At 40.0% G+C, this 19,273-nt stretch overlaps 1 protein-coding gene across 12 annotated transcripts in view; it reads left to right on the top strand.

Annotated features, from left to right (window-relative positions):
- Positions 1 to 2,279: 2,279 nt before the first annotated feature.
- Prpf4b (pre-mRNA processing factor 4B) overlaps positions 2,280 to 19,273 on the top strand; it is a 37,125-nt gene continuing 20,131 nt past the window's right edge. For 6 of the 12 annotated variants that reach the window (XR_004114907.1, XR_004114908.1, XR_004114909.1 and 3 more), the window contains exons 1-3: positions 2,333 to 2,532; positions 10,533 to 11,729; positions 13,902 to 14,075. Coding sequence is in view for 1 of the 12 variants with exons in the window: in XM_031358055.1 (XP_031213915.1) it covers positions 2,492 to 2,532; positions 10,533 to 11,729; positions 13,902 to 14,075 (1,412 nt within the window). In the remaining 11 variants the exon portion in view is untranslated. Of the gene's footprint in view, positions 2,533 to 10,532; positions 11,730 to 13,901; positions 14,076 to 19,273 lie in introns of all 12 variants that reach the window. The other 6 variants (XR_004114913.1, XR_004114915.1, XR_004114914.1 and 3 more) reach the window with 2 other exon arrangements.

Below are 19,273 nucleotides of genomic sequence, written 5' to 3' on the forward strand. Positions count from 1 at the left end.
GGTTGCTAACAGAATACTGGCTTCCAGGCAGTTTGGATGAGGGTCTTATAGCCCACACTCACAATGACATACCTTCTAATCATGCCACTCCCTGGGCAGAACATATACAAACCATCACAAACCATTTATTCATATAGGCCATTTTGCTCATTGTTTAATTTATTGTGTTTATACAATGAGAACTATTATCCCCAATTTATTGGTTGGTAAAACTAGGAAAAAAATTAGTTGTTCTTGGTTGCACTGCAAACTGTGAAATCCCTTGCTGACATAAATTCTACGTTCATATAAGAGCATTTTTATTACATCTATTTTGTGTGCCCAAGAATAGAAGTCAGAAGACAATCTATGAGGGGGTCTGGGTATTGAACCTAGCTCCTCAGGCCTCTATGACAGACAGCTTTTCCCACTTGAGCCACCTCACCAGCCAGCCCTTACTTTGTTCTAAACATTGTTCTAATTGTTTCTCTTTATAGTTAAAACTTAGGCAAAAGTATCAGATACTAAGTATCTGATACAATCTAGATACCTAGTAACAAGGACAACCACCTAGTTAGAAGATGTTTGCCAAACCAGAATGAAGCAAAAATTGTGAACTGCTATGTGAAAAAAAGGCAAACGATGACATTGTGTACACAAGTGCCAAACCAGAATGAAGCAAAAATTGTGAACTGCTATGTGAAAAAAAGGCAAACGATGACATTGTGTACACAAGTGTGAAAATTTAATATTTCACAATAGGAAAAGGCTAAAAATAAGCCAACCTGTTTGGGTTGGTTCAACGTGGATAATGGAGGGTGATTTTTCTTTACTTTGAGTTTGTCCAATTTCACAAATGCACAGACCTGTTTTAAAACAACAACAAAAAAATTACACTAGGACAGACACGATGACTCAAGCGTGTTAACACCAGTTTGGCGTCTTCCCATAAGGCTCCAAATCCCAATTTTAAATGCTGCCTAAATACCTTCTACATTCTTCAAAGACACCTGGAAACTACAAGAGTCAAAGGGTTTTACGATGCTCGTAATTTGTTTGTAGTCTGTTACAACTAGCCTACTAAGAGCTCACTGGGATCTATGGTAACCGCGTAGGAGATTAATAACTTTCCACAGAAATAGACACATTTCAGATGTAGTTTCCAATTATTTAAAGAATGAACGCCGATCTCGTTTGGAACAATACTTGAAGCAACCACAGATGGTAGGAAAAGACGAAGCGTTCACAAAGACACGCTTGCCTCCAAAGCCTCAACTTTTTGCATTGTCTGCAGGCGGCATGCCAAACGCGGTGGTCTCCAGTGTCAATGAACAGGGCAGACCTCTACTTGAGGGATCACGGGGTACGCACAGACGCAATCTTGGCAAGCCGCTCTGCTGACGTTGCCGCAGAGGAGAGGTCCGGGCTGAGATCCGGAGGCGGAGACAAGCAGAGCAGGAGCCTGGAAGTGGCAAGGCCTCCCTCCTGCTGCCCGCCGCAGTACTAAAAGCAACAACCACCGCGCGTCGCTTTGAACACGCCCACGCTTTTTTTCTGGACATCAGTACGCATGCGTCTCTCCGGTCGGCCAAAAGACTTCCGGGAAGCTGGTTCCGCCCTGCAGCGCTCACTTCCGCCCCGATCCGCGGAAACGGCTGCTAGGTGTCCAGCGGTTCCGGTACCAGGGCTCCGAAGCGGATAACATTCAAGGAATTGTTCGGCCTGTCACTTTGTAAACGTTTCCTGCATGATTAAGCTAATGTTTCAACATTTACTAACAGTAACAGCTTGGGATGCATTTAAACGTCGGACTTGGCTCTCAAATTGGTAATAGCGCGGAAATGAACTTGGTGAAAAATAAAACCTTCAATGGAAAAGTTTTCCAGCATCAGCTCCTTTAGAAGTGCTTTAACTCTTTTAAGAATTGTGCATGTAAATCCGAAATTGGTCTCACTTCGGAATCAGACGGCATCCATCATCTCCAACTTATTCCTCTCAGAAATAGAAAACTTAATTCTCATATAGCCCAAACCATAAAGAACAAAAGGTCAAAAGGGGACCTGGGAGATAGTCTGGCTGTTTAAATAAGGCCAGGTCTACGAGCTCTCCGCTAACCAATCAGCAACAACAAGAGACACAGCGCAGCTTTCACCCACTGCTGGAGCACGTAGAGAATCAGCTCTCAGAAATGCACCCGACCCCTTCCTTTGCTCCTTTCTCCAGGAGGTCCCTACACTCAGACACACGACCACACAGACTGGCGCACTACGTGAAGAAGGCCTTCATCTCCCCGTGGCCCGCCCCTAGCTCCGGAAGTGACATCACGGCACTCCGCGCCCCGCCCCCGGACGCAGAGTTTTTCTATCCGGATTCTTAGCGCGGACTCCGAGTGCCGCTTTTCTCTACGTGCTTTGCACATGCGCGACTGCTCTTCCCTTCTTCCTCCGCTTCCACTGGCGTCCACGGTTCGCCGAGCCGCCGCCAGCACCGCGGAGAAGTCGGGAAGTTCAAGATGGCCGCCACGGAGCCCCCGTCGCTGCGAGAGCAGCCTGAGTAAGTGCACCGTGCGGGTGGTCGGAGCTGGGCCTCCAGGCCGCCGTGCTGGGGACGGCGGCGACCTGCGCGACGGGCGGGAAAGTTCAGGCCTAACGGCGACGGCCAAACTTTGCCCTTCCGCGCGCCGTGGGTGGTGGTGCGGCGGGAGGCGTGGGAGCGGCCCCGGCTTTGCTGCCGGTGGGGCCGCGGCTGTTGGGGTGCCGGCAGCGCGGCCTGCTGCGCGTCGTTGCCCGGGGAGGCGGCGGCACGAGCGGCCTCTACAGGTCCAGTTAGCGTGGTGGCTGCTACTGCCCTGAGGTCGCGCCTTCCTGCTCCTCCCCCGGGGACCGTGGTGCTCTCTGGTCTCAACCCACAGCGATATCCCCTAGGGGGACCCGAGGGGAAGTGGCGGCCGGCAGGCTAAGCCCCACTTTCCTAACGCATATACTATCCTTGCGATCCTGCTGATGGTAAAAGCAGAGACGGGGGTGCTAGGGTCACACTTTTGACTGTCCCGGAAATTGTGCTAGCGAAGTCCTTTGCCCTTTCCTCTTCATTCCAACCACAGCCCGGTATTTCTCTGTCCATTGGTAGCTTATTTCTAACTTTCAAACTTGAGACAAAGTAAGGTAGACCACCTGGGTTTTGAGGCCTGGCGGGTTATAAACTAGGGACATGGGAGAAGTATTAGGAATCGTTGCTTCTTCTATACCATTCTAATCTGTGTTTATAATTAAGCGAATATAGAAGTTTTTGAAGCCAAGAGAACACATCCTTGAAGAACCAAAAGGACTAGCTGTTGCTTAAATAAGAGCAGTGTTTTATTTCCCACGTTTATGCTAGGAAAGCTTAACTTTAAACTGAAGACTGGGCGTCAACTGCAACCCCCCTCCTCCCCCGTTACATCTGCATTATCTATTTTTCCAGCCTGTTTAGGAAAGCGTTTGATGCCGTTTCCAACAACTTGTGACAGAGGACCACTTTGCCACCAGATAGCTTGGTTTCTTTGCTCAGAGTCTAGTTCGGGATTCCCCTGTCATTTGCTTTACTCAGCTTGATAGAGAATTTGTTTTTATTAAGCACGTTTGAAAGTTGCATTGTTGTTGTGGCAGTTGGGCTTAGCAGAGAACAGATAGGGTTTTAAGTAGACATAGCTTGTTGTTTTTCCAAGTTCATGGTGTGGCAGTTACAGGATGTTAGTTTAGTTTGATGGGTGTCTTCGACTGGTACAGTTGTAGTGTTCTGGCAATCTGAAAAGTTCTTGGTATTATGTTCATTTACTTAATTTGAGGGGACAGTTCATTCACATTTATTTTGAGTATGAGTCAGCCCTATTATTTGCATATTTAAATAATCCTATCGTTATAAGCGTGGGTTTGTTTAGGCTCTGGCAACTGTACATAACTTGAAGGGGGCTCCCTGCCCCCCCCCCCAGAAATTGTGTAAATGGAATTCTCTTCAATGTGTCCTATTTTTGCTAATTTGAAAATAATTAATGAAGTAAATAACAATTTGATATGAAAGCAGGCACTATGTGTGTTGCTGACCATAGTGCTCAGTGTCTAAATGGCTTGGAGTTACACTGAATAGCTTGTAGTTATAGGGGAGCTATTCAAAATAGAAAATTAAGAACACACATATTACGTAGTTTAAATTTTCCTCAAAGGTTCAAATGACTTATGTTTTAATGGCCTGTACATTTGTCAGTTTCCTTACTTGAGCTTTAAAGAAAAAATCTATTCGAAGTCAAATAGTAGCTCATTAATTCTTGTAACAATACTGTGGAGCTAGATTCTGTTATTGCTGTTATTTTATGGATGATGAAACTAACCAGAGAAATTAAGTAGTTTGCTCAAGGTCACACTGTGATAGACACATTTAACTTTGTACAGTATGGTTTTAAAAGCCAGCTTCTGACTGTTGGACTGTGACTCCTTTTTCAGTTGTCCCAAAGATTTAAAATAATGTTTTTTTGCTAGTGTCCCAGAAAGATCGTTGTAGGAGGTGAGGAGGAATTAAGGATGAAATTAAGAACTCTTTTGCATATGTTAATGAGCAAGTACTTTACACCTGAGCCACATTCTCAGCCTGAGATCATTGAGCAGGGCCTGACACTAGGAGTAAACCCAGAACCTCACACACTAGCCTAAAATGTTCTACCATGGAGATGCACCTCACTCCCCTGAGCTGGCTGTTTTTCAGGCAAAGGTTGCATTTACAAGCATGCCCTACCATGCCCAGCCAAAGATGTGGTTTTGATGTGATATTTCTAATACATTAAAATTTAATTTCTGAAACATGATTTGGAAAAGGAAATGCAGAAACTAGGTTTAAGACCAGTTGGTCTTTGGGATCCATTCTAACTCCTGTCTCCATCCATTCTGTTTTAAAAGCATTTTGGTTCGGAAAAGAAAGTCATTTAGTTACTTCCTTTACATTGGACTTTGCTCAATATTAACATATTTTTAAAGAATTGTCTTTTTATTTTTAATTGTCTAGGTTGCTTGTCTATAAGGCATAAATTGAGTGCTTCCCAAATAAATTTATAAAGACTATCCTAGGTTGACAGTGGTGGTGCAAACCTTTAATCCCAGCATTCCAGAGGTAGGGGTGGGCTAGGACAGCCAGGGCTACACAGAAATCCTATCTTGAAAAGCAAGGGGGGTGGGGGTGCATTATCTGTTGATAACCAGGCATGATGTTATATACCTTTAATTCCAGCTCTTGGGAGGCAGATTTCTCTGAGTTTCACACCAGCTAGAGCTATATGGTGAGGCCATACAAGTCTTTGAGCTGCTTATGATGGTGCAATGCTTGTGATCCCAGAACTTGGAAAGCCGAGGAAGGAGGAATGAAAGTCCTAAGCCACATAGGGTTACCTCACCTTACCCTGCCCCTCACTATTCTATAGTCGACGTTTGTGGAAAAGAAAGTTAAAATGACACCAGTGCACGGTAATTGATGACTTTATTTTGATGATATTATTTTGAAAGTGTTCCATGTCCTGTATTGTGCCAGATCCTCCCAAGACCTCAGTAGCTTACAGGGTAAAACTTAACAAATGAGCAGACTGTTGAAGCCTGAAGCCTCCTGGGTTGTATGTACTTTAGATTCATAATTAATCCTGGATGTGAATGAATGTTAATCAATATAGGCTAGTAGGTTGTTGGTAAATACTTGTTTTGTGACATATTTGTTGCAGACAGGCAAGTATGAACATCCATTTGTTACATTGTAAAATGCACATAGAAAGAATAGATTTATATGTACAGGATTTATATAGTTTTTGTTCATGCAAACTATCCCAAAAGCCATCATTTGTCTTAACCGGCAGCTTTTTATTAAGCTTTAAGAGAATGATGTTGACAATGAACTCTTTCTTTGTCACTTAATTTATATATCTATTTCTTGTGCTACTGGTAGTAAATCAAGGCTTGACACGTGACAAGTGTCTTAAGTACTATGCCTCTGAGGTTCCCTTGGAACCATAAAACAATTCTTGTTTCCTGAAGTTTGTTTTAAAAGATCAACTGAAGAAGATAAAAGTTTGCTGCAGGAGTATATAGGATTATTTTGGAAATCCTATATTGGGTGGACCCAAAGTAACATTTTTCATCAAAAAATTATTTGTAAAATTGTAGATTTTTTTTAAAGCTAGATTATATTATAATTCTTTTTTTTTTTTAAGATTTATTTTATGTACACGAGTACACTGTAGCTGTCTTCAGATGCACCAGAAGAGGGCGTCAGATCTCATTACAGATGGTTGTAAGCCACCATGTGGCTGCTGAGAATTGAACTCAGGACCTCTGGCAGAGCATCAGTGCTCTTAGCCACTGAGCCATGTCTCCAGCCCGTATTATGATTCTTAATGAAGCTTACTTCATGCTTAGAATTAAGTCCCTTACTAAGCTATACTTTACATTCTATTTCTACCATTTTTAAAACAACAGGGGTTTTTGTTTGTTTTTTGTTTTTGTTTTGTTTTGGTGCAGGGAGTAGATTTGAATTACTTAGGGTATTGCATATTAAGTACCAAGGAGCACAGTGTTTGCACATAGAAATCTGGGAAGCACTAGGTGCTAAGGAAGCAAAAATCATGACTTTTATGTAATTACTTGACCACATTTTATGTGAATTTAGTCTAATTGTTATAACAAACTGATTTGTCCGTGTTACTGATTATCCAGTTTTTATGGCTGAAGAAAATGGCATTAGAGGAGCACCTTGCCCAAGGTTATAATAGCTGTGTTATGTGGGGCAGCATTTTGAGTCTAGTTTGATTCATAATCATCTGCTGCTTTTGATAGTATTCCTTATAGAAACTTAATAACTATCCTGCATCTCCACAAGGTATGTTTGAACAGGTGTACTTCTCTAATATGTATACAGTAATAACATCTTTAATATCTTTTTAGGTAGGTACAGTTTTTCCCATCTTACAGAAGAGATAACTGGGGTTACAGACACCTTAAACTTGCCAAACCCTAATCCCAGCACTCAGGAAGCATATCTGTGAGTTTAAGGCCTGCCAGTTCTACAAAGCAAGTTCCAGAGGGACAGGACTTGACACCTTGCTAAATTCTCACAACTAGTACAATAGTGGAACCAAGTTTTAACTCCATGTATCTAGCCTGGGGATTGTTTATCTTCATTTTAGGGACAGTTTTATATAGTGTGACTTATAGTTGCTTGTGTGACTAAAATTCTGTACTGTGTATATTTTAGATTTTATACACCATTTAAAATCAATGTTTTATCTTTAAAAAGATTAGTATAATCCAGCTTAATTGTAGACCCCAAGACCTGACACTATTACAGAGGCTATGGAGTGCTCACATAAAGGGACCTATCATGACTGCCCTTTGAAAGACCTAACAAGCAGCTGAAAGAGTCAGATGCAGATATTGCACCCAACCAATGGACAGAAGCTGCTGACCCCTGTGGTTGAATTGGGGGAAAGCTGGAAGAAGCTGAGGAGGAGGGTGACCTGGTAGGAGAACCAGCAGTCTCAATTTGGATTCCTGAGATCTCTTAGACCCTGGACCACCAACCAGGCAGCAAACACCAGTTGATATGAGGCCCCCAACACACATACAGCAGAGGACTGCTAGGTCTGGGTTTAGTCAGAGAGGATGCATCTAACCTTCAAGAGACTGGAGGCCCCAGGTAGTTTAGATGGGGTAGGGATGGGGGTTGAAGATATCCTCATGGAGAGGGTTGCGGGGAGGAGGTATGGGATGTGGAACAGTTGGAGAATGGACCGGGAGGGGAATAAAATCTGGAGTTTAAAATAAATAAATTTAAAAAAGATTAGTATAATATTTCTTGAACTCTCCCCCTGTTCAGTCAAGATTTAAGGGGGTGGGGGAACCCTATCTTCTGGATAAAAAAAAGTCTTTGATTTAAAAAACATGTGATCTAGGAGAGCATACTATAGTTGTCCTGTATCATCTGATATTCTACTAACAAGAAATTGCCCCACACCGAAACCTGAGTCATTGTAGGGCAGTTTCTTGCACATGTCTTCAATGCATTTCCTTTCTACACTCCATCATAGCCAGAATTGAAGTTGGTAAATTTGAGGGTTCGTTTGTTTGATGCCATGTAGTGGCTGTGTGTTTCACTCCTTCATTGATGTCCTGATGACTTCTCACTCAGAAGTATTCTGTATCCTTCTCCCCTACCAAGTTATTGAACTGAGACCTAGAGGACAAGACTGCAGACCCACTCCTGCTACAGCTCCAGAGAAGGCAGTGCTCTTGTAGATAATTCTCCTCCACTCTAGCCCTGCAGTTCCTGTGCCCTTGGGTTCCCAGTGGACTTTCAGTTCTGTCTCACTCATTCCTGGAATCACATATATTTTGTCATCTGGCATTGTTTCACTTGAGAGATAAACCTCCTTAGATCAGAGTTGTCTTTACAGGTTTCATGCCCTGACCATCATGATCGGAGTGTGGTTTTCTCTACGTGGCTGACTTTTGCCGTCTGTTATCTCTGTTTGAAGTGATGTTTCTCTCCAAATTTTTAGCACACTCCTTTTCAGTTAACATCTTTTCTTCAATGTACCCAGTTCAAATGGGTTGTACTCCCCTCACTTCTATCCCCAGGATCTATAAAACACCCTTATTGACTGTTTTCAAATACAGGTTTAGATGACCCTTCTGTGTTTCAATACCCCCTTGTTTGGGTCTTTTGTCATTGGTACTTCTCCATGTTATATGGTCTCCATCTTATATTGTTTTGTGTGGTGTTCCTTCCTACTGTACCGTACTTTCCCTTAGGGAAGTGAATATGCCCTTGCATGTTTTATTTTCTGGTCACCTTGCTGAATACCTGAATGTAGTAGTAGGTCATTTAAAAATGTAAAGAGACTGGTGAATAGATTTCCAATTCCTCCTTTTGCAAGAAAACAAGCAACTTATGCAAAAGTACTAGGAATATATACTTTGAAGTCAGGTGAACTGTATCTTCCTCCAGAATAGTGTGCTGGTCTAAACGGAAGACTATTTTGATTTTGCTTTTGGTCCCATCTTGTAGAAAATAGTGGTGAAGTGTGTGCCTTCAGGGGGAGAAGTTAATTCTTACTGTTGTCAGCTGTGATGTTTGGTAGGATTGGTGCATTTAGTATGTTATTTTACTTAGAATGTTTTGAATCTGTTTACAGTGGCTCTGTTGGAACACAATACCATGTAAGTCAAGGAGCATCTGCAATGCTGTTGAGCCTGTATTTAATCTGGAATTATTGAACCCTTCACCTTGACAAGTTGGGAGTCATAAACTCGTTATAGTGAAAACATTTAAAACACAGAACCTCCCTTAGTTCATTCTTTTTTATATAGCACCAATGAATATGAACATAATTTGGGATAACAATTTTTATTTGAAATTAAGAGAGATTAAATAATTTGCTCAACAAATACTTGCTTGAATCCTGCAAAGTTTCCAGTATTAGATTACTGTTGACCTCCAGAATGTTTTTCTGGTGGTTTTTGTAGCTTGGGAGCTACAGACCAAGAGTCCTTGTCTTAGTTTGGGTTTTATTGCTTTGAAGAGACACCATGACCAAGGCAGTTCTTATAAAGGCAAACATTTAATTGGAGCTGACTTACAGTTTCAAGAGGTTCAGTCAGTTCTCATCATAGCTGGCAGCATGCTGGCAGACATGGTGCTAGAGGAGTGGAGAATTTGATGTTATGATCCAAAGACAAGCAGAAGGAGACTCTGCAGTCAACCTGGAGGAGGCTCTCTTCTGCCCTAGGCAGAGTTTGAGAACTAGGAGACCTCAAAGTCCTCTTGCACAGCAACTTACTTCCTCGAACAAGGCCACACCTAGTAGTGGGCCTCTTATTATGGGCCAGGTATATTCAAACCACCACAGTCCTCAGTCCAGCTAGTTCTCTGAAGTCTTAGACCGTGGGTTTTTTTTTGTTTGTTTGTGTTGTTACTACTGTGCTCTTTTGAAGCTTCTGGGGGCACACTAACCACCACTTTGGATTTAGCCAGTATTAGCTATTGAGTTTTTTCAAGAAGGGGTGTTTAAGTGAGATGTGTTCACAGCAAGTAAACAGATTATTATTGACAACCGAGTTTTCTGAGCTTCAAGTGGAAAAGATTAGCTTCTCAGTATGTTAGTATCTATGCCTATGAAAAGAGAAAGTGGGCCTTTTGTATTTCTGAGAAATGCTAGTTTAAAATCAAATTACTGGAGTTTCTGTATAACTAAAATTAATTGGATTTTATTGTTACTGGCTTGGATTTCTTTCAGTTAAATGATGTCTTTCAAAGCCATACTCCATAATATATTTCATCTAATACTTTTACATTTTAATTCAGTTATTAAAACAGGTTGTTGTATCTCCTAAGCTCTGGTCATATGCCTCCTTTAAATAATATACCTGAAACTTAACAACATTTTAGTGACTATCGTGTTACATTGAGATTCATTTTATCATTACTGTTATAACTGAATACTGGGTAAATATTGTGATTGTAAAGTGTGCTTTGTACATTTATAGGATGGATGATGCTGATATTTCTGAAAAGAGTATAAATGAAGAAAATGGAGAAGTATCAGAAGACCAATCGCAAAATAAACACAGTCGTCACAAAAAAAAGAAGCATAAACACAGAAGTAAACATAAGAAACATAAACATTCCTCAGAAGAGGATAGGGATAAAAAACACAAACATAAGCATAAGCATAAGAAACACAAACGGAAAGAAGTTATCGATGCTTCTGATAAAGAAGGCCTGTCCCCTGCAAAAAGAACTAAACTTGATGATTTAGCTTTGCTGGAAGACTTGGAAAAGCAGAGAGCCTTGATTAAAGCTGAGCTTGATAATGAATTAATGGAGGGGAAGGTCCAATCTGGAATGGGTCTCATTTTGCAAGGCTATGAGTCTGGCTCTGAAGAAGAAGGAGAGATTCACGAAAAGGCAAGAAATGGAAATAGGTCCAGTACCAGGTCTTCCAGTACACGGGGAAAACTTGAAATTACGGACAACAAAAATAGTGCAAAAAAACGAAGTAAAAGCAGATCCAAAGAACGGACTAGGCATAGATCGGACAAAAGGAAAAGCAAGGGAGCTGTGGAAATGGTGAGAGAGAAAGCAAACAGGAGCAAGTCCAAGGAGAGGAGAAAATCCAAAAGTCCATCCAAAAGAAGCAAGTCTCAAGACCAAGCAAGAAAGTCAAAGTCCCCTACACTTAGACGGCGGTCCCAAGAGAAAGTGGGAAAGGCCAGATCTCCTGCTGATGAGAAGATGAAGAGTGAAGAGAAAGGTAAAATAAAGGATAGGAAAAAATCACCAATTGTAAATGAAAGAAGTCGAGATAGAGCTAAAAAATCCAAGTCCCCAGTTGACTTAAGAGATAAATCCAAAGACAGAAGGTCAAGGTCCAAAGAGCGGAAGTCAAAACGATCTGAAATTGACAAAGAAAAGAAGCCAATTAAATCACCTTCAAAAGATGCTTCTTCTGGGAAGGAAAATAGGTCACCCAGTAGAAGACCTGGCCGTAGTCCTAAAAGAAGAAGTTTGTCTCCAAAACAACGAGACAAGTCAAGAAGAAGTAGGTCTCCGCTTCTCAATGACAGAAGATCTAAGCAGAGCAAATCGCCTTCTCGAACTCTGTCTCCAGGCAGAAGGGCCAAAAGCCGATCCCTAGAAAGAAAACGGAGAGAACCAGAGAGGAGACGACTTTCTTCTCCGAGGTACCTGTTCACAAAACAGTCATGCTTTTTTACTAGCAATTTATATTTTAAAGGAAAAAAGTGAATATAAAGATAATTTTTAAGTGAGATAGTGATGGGTTTCATAACTCTTAATATAATTCAGTGCATTAATTTTATTAACACTAAAGTTTTTTTATCATAATTTATGTATGCTTTAAGAATAGTTTAATGACTATCTTTTTCAAGTTCCTGACTTCTAACTTACTCAGTCAACCATTTAAATATAAGGAGTTTTCTAGAATCTAAATGGGATTATTTTAGCCTAGTGAGAGGGAACCCTTCATAATTTTTTTTCCTTTTTGGTGGGGAGGGCTTTTTTTTTTTTTTTTTTTTTTTTTTTTTGGTTTTTTTGGTTTTGGTTTTGTTTTTTTCTATAGCCCTGGCTGTCCTGGAACTCAGTCTGTAGACCAGGCTGGCCTTGAACTCAGAAATCCGCCTGCCTCTGCCTCCCAAGTGCTGGCTGGGATTAAAGGCGTGCACCACCACTGCCCGGCTGGTGGGAAGGGTTTTGAGACATGATCTAATGAAAGAGATATGACTGGCCTCAAACTTAATACTCACTTCAGCCTCCTAACTGCTGGTATTGAAGATGTGTCCCACCGTGTTGGCCCTAATTTTTGTATAGTGTACAATCAAATGATTGACTAGGATCATAGAACTAAATTTGGGGAAAATAGGAAAGGTGTTTCAGAAACTTGTTTATTGTGTATAGGAATTAATTTTTAAATAAATCTGTCAAGTTTTATAAAAGATGTGGGCTTGTAAAGATGGTATGAATTCTGTTTACTCATTCCTATTAATATTAATATGTTCAGTGTAACTCTAAGTTGATCTTGACGTTTCCATCATCACATTCTGAACTTTGAAGAGAGTTTTTTCTAAGTGCCATCTCAGGAGGCTGTTTACCCTTTACTTATGACTAGCATTACACTAAAGCTGTCCCTTTCCTTTAGTTTCTGCTTGGAGGCTGTTAGTTTTACTGATCATTTTTATCTGAAGTGTTTCTTAGTCATCCTTGGCATTCCAGTTTGAAAGTTTTATTAAAGGCCAACCTTAAGTAATTATTCAAAACACCCTTGCCTTTTTTAATTGTAAATGAAGTTCAGGACTAAAGTAAAAGCCAAATAATGTAGAAACCTGTAAGTTCTTGGACTCCTCAGCCATTACAGCCCCTCACAACATGTTTATATCCTGTTAGCCCACTTTATGTACACATTTTTTTATAAAGTCTTCCAATTTATCTTAAAGTATAGATGGTATACTTTTTTTTTTTTTTTTTTTTGGAAAACATGCTGCTTTGGTGACAGTATATATAAGATATAAGATGGGGACTGGAGAGATGGTCAGCAGTTAAGAGCACCGACTGCTCTTCCAGAGGTCCTGAGTTCAATTCCCAGCAACCACATGGTGACTTACAACCATCTGTAATAGAATCTGATGCCCTCTTCTAGTGTGTGTCTAAAGACAGCTACAGCTACTACAGTGTACTTACTCATAAAGTAGATAAATCTTTAAAAAAAAGATACAAGATATATATGTATATTACTTACATACATGTGCATATATGTATCTGTTACATTGTAGAAGTTCCATATTTGCTGATGAACATTACATGGGTTTGTTTTTCACAGTTCTGTATATAGATATCTGTTGGCTATATTTGAGGCTTCTTCGTAGAATAGTCAGAAGTGGATTTGTCCAGTCTCCTTATATGTACAGTAGTAGTATCTTAGAAAATTCAAGTTAACTCTGACTTCCACATGTGTGCTAAGACACACACATGTCCACATACATAAGCAAACAAAATAAAATTCTTAAGCATAGAAATGTCAATATGTAGACAATTCAAAATGAGGAAGTGGACTATTATGACCCATTTAGGGAAGGTTCTTTTGAGTTGTACATAAAGTAAGAGTTTCTTCTTAACATATAAATAGTCTTTAAATTCTTAAATTTTGAAATTATGGGAAATAAATTTATTGTATGCCTTCTCTAACAACCATAATGCTAATAGGGTCATCCGACTTTAAATGGTGATTCAAAGTAATTTAGTTACTCTCATTAAGTTTGTAAATCTTATGCCTTCTAAATATCAAACAGACTCTTTTAGTTTGGTCTATTTTTTTCTGAACTTGCGTTTGTTCCCTTAAGAACACGGCCTCGAGATGATATCCTTGGAAGATGTGAACGATCAAAAGATGCCAGCCCCATCAATAGGTGGTCTCCAACCCGAAGAAGAAGTAGGTCTCCCATTAGAAGGAGATCCCGTTCCCCATTGAGACGCAGCAGGTCTCCTAGAAGAAGAAGCAGGTCTCCTCGGAGAAGGTAAATATGAAGGACCAAATGCTATCTTCTCCATTCCTTAACCTTTGGCTCATTTTGAAACTTAAGTTAGCTGCATTGCCAGGTTTTCCCACAGACCATTTTTCTCTGAAACATTTTAATTGTGATCCCATAGCTTCCTTCTGCCAGCATGGGATACTGCACAGTTTTCTTTTTCTTAATTTTTATTTTTATGTGCATTGGTGTTTGCTTGCATGTACATTTGCATAGTGTGTCAGGTTCCCTGGAACAGACATGTGAGTGCTGGGAATTGAACCCAGGTCCTCTGGAACAGCAGCCAGTGCTCTTAACTTCTGAGCCATTTCTCCAGCCCAACACAGTTTTCTTTAGTGTAGTTTCCTTTGAAACTTATACAAACCATTAGTCTTTAAGAATTCAGTTATAGGTCAAGGGAGACAGCTTAGCTGCTCTTCCAGAAGACCCAAATTTGGGTCCCAACATTTATATCAAGTGACCACAACCATATGTAACTCCAGCTCCAAGAGATCCAGAGCCCTCTTCTGGCTTTCCTGGACATGACAGACCTGCATACACATAGTATTAATGCCTACAGACACACAGAATAAAAACAGTCTTTTAAAACTGATAATACTTAAACAATTTTTTTAACTAGCCCTAGCTAAAAGGTTGTATAAGTAACTTGATTTCTGGTTAGGATTTTCTGATGAAAAATAAACATCTCAACTCATTGCTAGAAAACATCACATATAAAGTGTGTATTGTTTTCAGGTTATTAAAAAACAACTTTTAAAGCCTTGGATATATTAATCTTAACTTATGCACATTCTTTTATCAACCCTCTAACATCTTTTTGAATATAGTTTAGGAAAACAAGACAACACATCAAAGGCTTACATTAGAACCCCCTTACATGTTTCTGATAGTTTACTCTTTGAAACTAGCTTCCTAGAAGTGAAAATGGTTAGTTAGAGTGGCTCTGCTCAGTGTGAGGTTTCTGCTGAGTTTCTGAGGCAGCTATCTTGGCCTCTGTCTTGTCTTCCCAGTTGTGGTTACATTTTCTCTTCATAGTATCATCTTTCATATATGTAGGTTTCTCAGTGGCCAGAAAGCATTGGATCTCTTGAAACTGGACTTATAGGCAATTGAGTTACAGGCAGTTGTGAGCTTCCTGATACAGGTGCTAAGAACTGAACCAGGTTCTCTGCAAGAATAGTAAGCGGGGCTGGAGAGATGGCTCTGTGCTTGAGAGCCCTGGATCCTTTTACAGAGGACCTGGACCCACATGACCCACAGGGTGGATCACAACCCCCGTTTCTCTTCTCTCTCACTATAAATAGATTAATTGGTATTTTAAAATTTAAAAAGAAAGCCTTAGGGCCACATTGGACTTACCCATGTTTGTCTTTCCTGTGCATAGTAATCAGTAGTGTGCTTTTTTTTTTTTGATTTAAGTTTTATTGCATTATGATGAGAAAAGATACATGATTTCAAATTATCTGAATTTGTTAACATTTAAAAACATTTTAAATAAATAGAATTAAATCACATTCTTGTTTCCCTTTTGTACCCCAACTCCTCCCAGAGGTCCCCCCTTCAATACCTACAATATTTTTTGTCATATTCCTTAAAAGTTATAAAATATTATACAATAAAAATGAGTATTATAAAAGTTGTTTGATATAAAACAATTTAACAGTCTTATGTAGATGCTTGTCTACAGCAATACTGAAAATACATGTTTTTCTCAATATAAATTTTAAAATAACTCCAAACATATTAACTGTATATTTTAAAATAATACATCACTACTAGTATTTTTTTAAATGAACATAAACAGATAAAGTCTTTGTTTGTTTTGTTTTTAGTAGAGCTTAAAATCTTGGTTCTTACTGTGGTACAACCCCAAAATAAGAACAATTTTTAGACATTGGGTTTCATTGTAATAAGACTGTACTTCAATGACCCTCACATCACCAAAGGATTTTACCTCTATCATAGCTAAGCTGAGAGTTGACAGTTCTGCTGCACCAAGGAATGAATTGTAGGACCGATTTTGGGGTACAGATTTCCTGCTATGGTCAAAGCTATTTGACTTGAGTTATTGTCTCCATTCTCAGCCCACAGAGAACAGGTTACATTCATTTAAGAAATGGTGTGTGTATTAAGATAGTCTATCCATAAAGTCATTCACCAACTGTTTCAATGAACAGTGGCTCTGCTTGGAGGGTGGCACAGACATTAGGTGAGGGTAAGAATCTGGTTCATTAGGTGTGATAATTTGGAAAAGCATTCATCTCAAAGAAAGAGTAACTTATAAAGTCCTCTTCAAACTTGATTCAATAGTTACAAATATCAAGCAAAGCATTCAGTCTCACTCAAGGTTGTTCTCTTACAAGCCACCTTCCAAGTTAATTGTTTACGTTTCTTTTGACTGTATAAGTATTTTTGAAATATGTAAGCTGTTCTGAAAACCATAGTATAGTGTAAAAATATGAAATAACAATACTGCTAATAGAGAGGCTGGGATAGGAGAAGCATGATTTTAAGACCATTATGTGATACACAGTAAGACACTGTTATGTACAAACAAGCAGAAAGAGTATGTGGATAGTACAGTATTGGACCTATTTCTCCAATTACCAGAGAGACCACCAGATGATAGCCAGCAAATTTTCAATTCCTCATACTTTTGAATTTGAATCAATTAGGATAAGTTGATAATATTAATTTTCATATTAAGAGCTATTAAGAAAAAGTAATTGTTACTTCCCGTTGTTTTTATTGTAAAAGGTAGAACTAGATTTGTATGGGTTTGTTGAAAGATTACTTTCTTGCTTCTAGGATATAGTTTTGCTCCTTATATTGGTATTTTCCATCTATTATCCTTTGTAGGGCTGGATTTGTGGAAAGATATGTGTAAATTTCATTTTGTCATGGAATATCTTGTTTTCTCCATCTATGGTAATTGAGAGTTTTGCTGGGTATAGTAGCCTGGGCTGGCATTTGTGTTCTCTTAGGGGGTCTGTATAACATCTGCCCAGGATCTTCTAGCTTTCATAGTCTAGGGTGAGAAGTCTAGTGTAATTCTGATAGGCTTGCCTTTATATGTTACTTGCCTTTTTTCCCTTACTGCTTTTTAAAATTCTTTCTTTGTTTAGTGCATTTGGTGTTTCTATTATGTGATGGGAGGAATTTCTTTTCTGGTCCAGTCTATTTGGAGTTCTGTAGGCTTCTTGTATGTTCAAGGGCATCTCTTTCTTAGGTTAGGGAAGTTTTCTTCTATAATTTTGTTGAAGATATTTACTGGCCCATTACCTTGGGAGTCTTCACTCTCTTCTATATTTATCCGTAGGTTTGGTCTTCTCATTGATTGCATCCTGGATTTCCTGGATGTTTTGGGTTTAGAGCTTTTTGCTTTTTGCATTTTCTTTGACTGTTATGTCAAAGTTTTCTATGGTATCTTCTGCCCCTGAGATTCTCTCTTCTGTCTATTATATTCTGTTGGTGATGCTTGCATCTATGACTCCTGATTTCTTTCTTAGGTTTTCTGTCTCCAGGGTTGTCTCTCTTTCTGGTTTCTTTATTGTTTCTATTTCCATTTTTAGATTCTGGATGGTTTTGTTAATTTCCTTTACCTGTTTGATTGTGTTTTCCTGTAGTTCTTTAAAGGATTTTTGTGTTTCCTCTTTAAGGGCTTCTAGCTGTTTACCTGTGTTCTCCTGTATTTCTTTGAGGGAGTTATTTATATCTTTCTTAAAGTCCTGTATCATCATCATGAGAAGTGATTTTAGATCTGAATCTTGCTTTTCTGGTGTGATTGTGTGTCCAGGACTTGCTATGGTGGGAGAATTGGGTTCTGATGCTGCCAAGTAACCTTGGTTTGTGTTGCTTACTTATATTCTTACGCTTGCTTTGCATCATCTGCTTTTCTCTACCGCCACCTGCCCTGACTAAATCTGACTGGAGCCTGTCCTTCCTGTGACCTTGGTTGTGTCAGAACTCCTCAGAGTCAAGCTGTCTCTGGGATCCTGAGATCGTGGGCTTGTTAGAGTGCCTGGGAGTGGAGCTTCCTCTGGGTGTTGTGGGACTGGCTGGGGAGCTTGTGCCCAAGGTCTGATCAAGGCACCGGCCCAGACAGACCAGAAGGAACCAGTACCACTGGGCTGGTAGAGTTCCTGTGTGCCTGAGTCCTGCTGATCCCAGTTACTCCCAATGTTAGGACAGATGTTGTGTGCTCCTCACCTCTGATCCCAAGCGTGTTTGAGCACCTGGGAGTGGAGCTTCCTCTGTGTGTTGTGGGATTGGCTGCAGAGTTTGTTCCCAAGGTATGCTCGGCACTGGCCGGCCCAGACAGACCGCCCATAGTGTGCTTTTAAATTGGTTTTATTAAAGCATAACTAGGCCAATAGGAAGGGATGCTTGCACAGAGCCTGAATAAGTTTAATCCTCAGATCCTACTTGGTGTCATCTGAGAACAAAGTCTTGAGAGTTGTTTTCTGGGGGCTGGAGAGATAGCTCAGTGGTTAAGAGCACTGACTGCTCTTCCAGAGGTCCTGAGTTCAATTTTCAGCAACCACATGGTAGTTCACAACCATCTGTAATGAGATCCAGTGCACTCTTCTTGTGTGTCTGATAACAGCTTCAGTGTACTCATATATATAAAATAAATTCTTTTAAAAAGGAGAAACTTGTTTTCTGGTGTGTGTTTGAGCGTGCACACGCTCACATTCACACACAGGTATAAGTACTAAAATTTTAGGACTTTGTAAAGTAACAAACTCTTGTGTATAAAGTTAGGAGTTGTGCCGGGCACATCTAGTCATCACAGTTATCACTCTAGTCTAGGGGAGAAGATCTTGCCTCTTGGTGATCAGTGTCTCCTTTGACTCTAGTTCTTAGCAACCATCTGTTGTCCTGTCCTTGTAGTTTCAACTTAGGTTTCATAGAAAACTCTAGTTTACACCGTCACTTTTGAAGTTTATATAGTTGGTGATACAGTTTCAGATTAAGTACAGGTGACATAAGCAGCTTAGAGAATAAATATAGCTGAGACCCAGAGGAAACCTCAGTTTTGCCTTATTAATAAATGCATGGCTGGAGAGATACCTCGGTGCATATGAAAATGAATATTTACTCCACCAGCATGAAAACCTGAGTTCACCTAAGCCAGCCCTCAGATAGAAAGCTAAGTATGGCTTCAGGCATTTAGGGCTCAGACA

This window comes from Mastomys coucha, unplaced genomic scaffold (assembly GCF_008632895.1).
Source record: "Mastomys coucha isolate ucsf_1 unplaced genomic scaffold, UCSF_Mcou_1 pScaffold7, whole genome shotgun sequence".
NCBI lineage: Eukaryota > Metazoa > Chordata > Mammalia > Rodentia > Muridae > Mastomys > Mastomys coucha.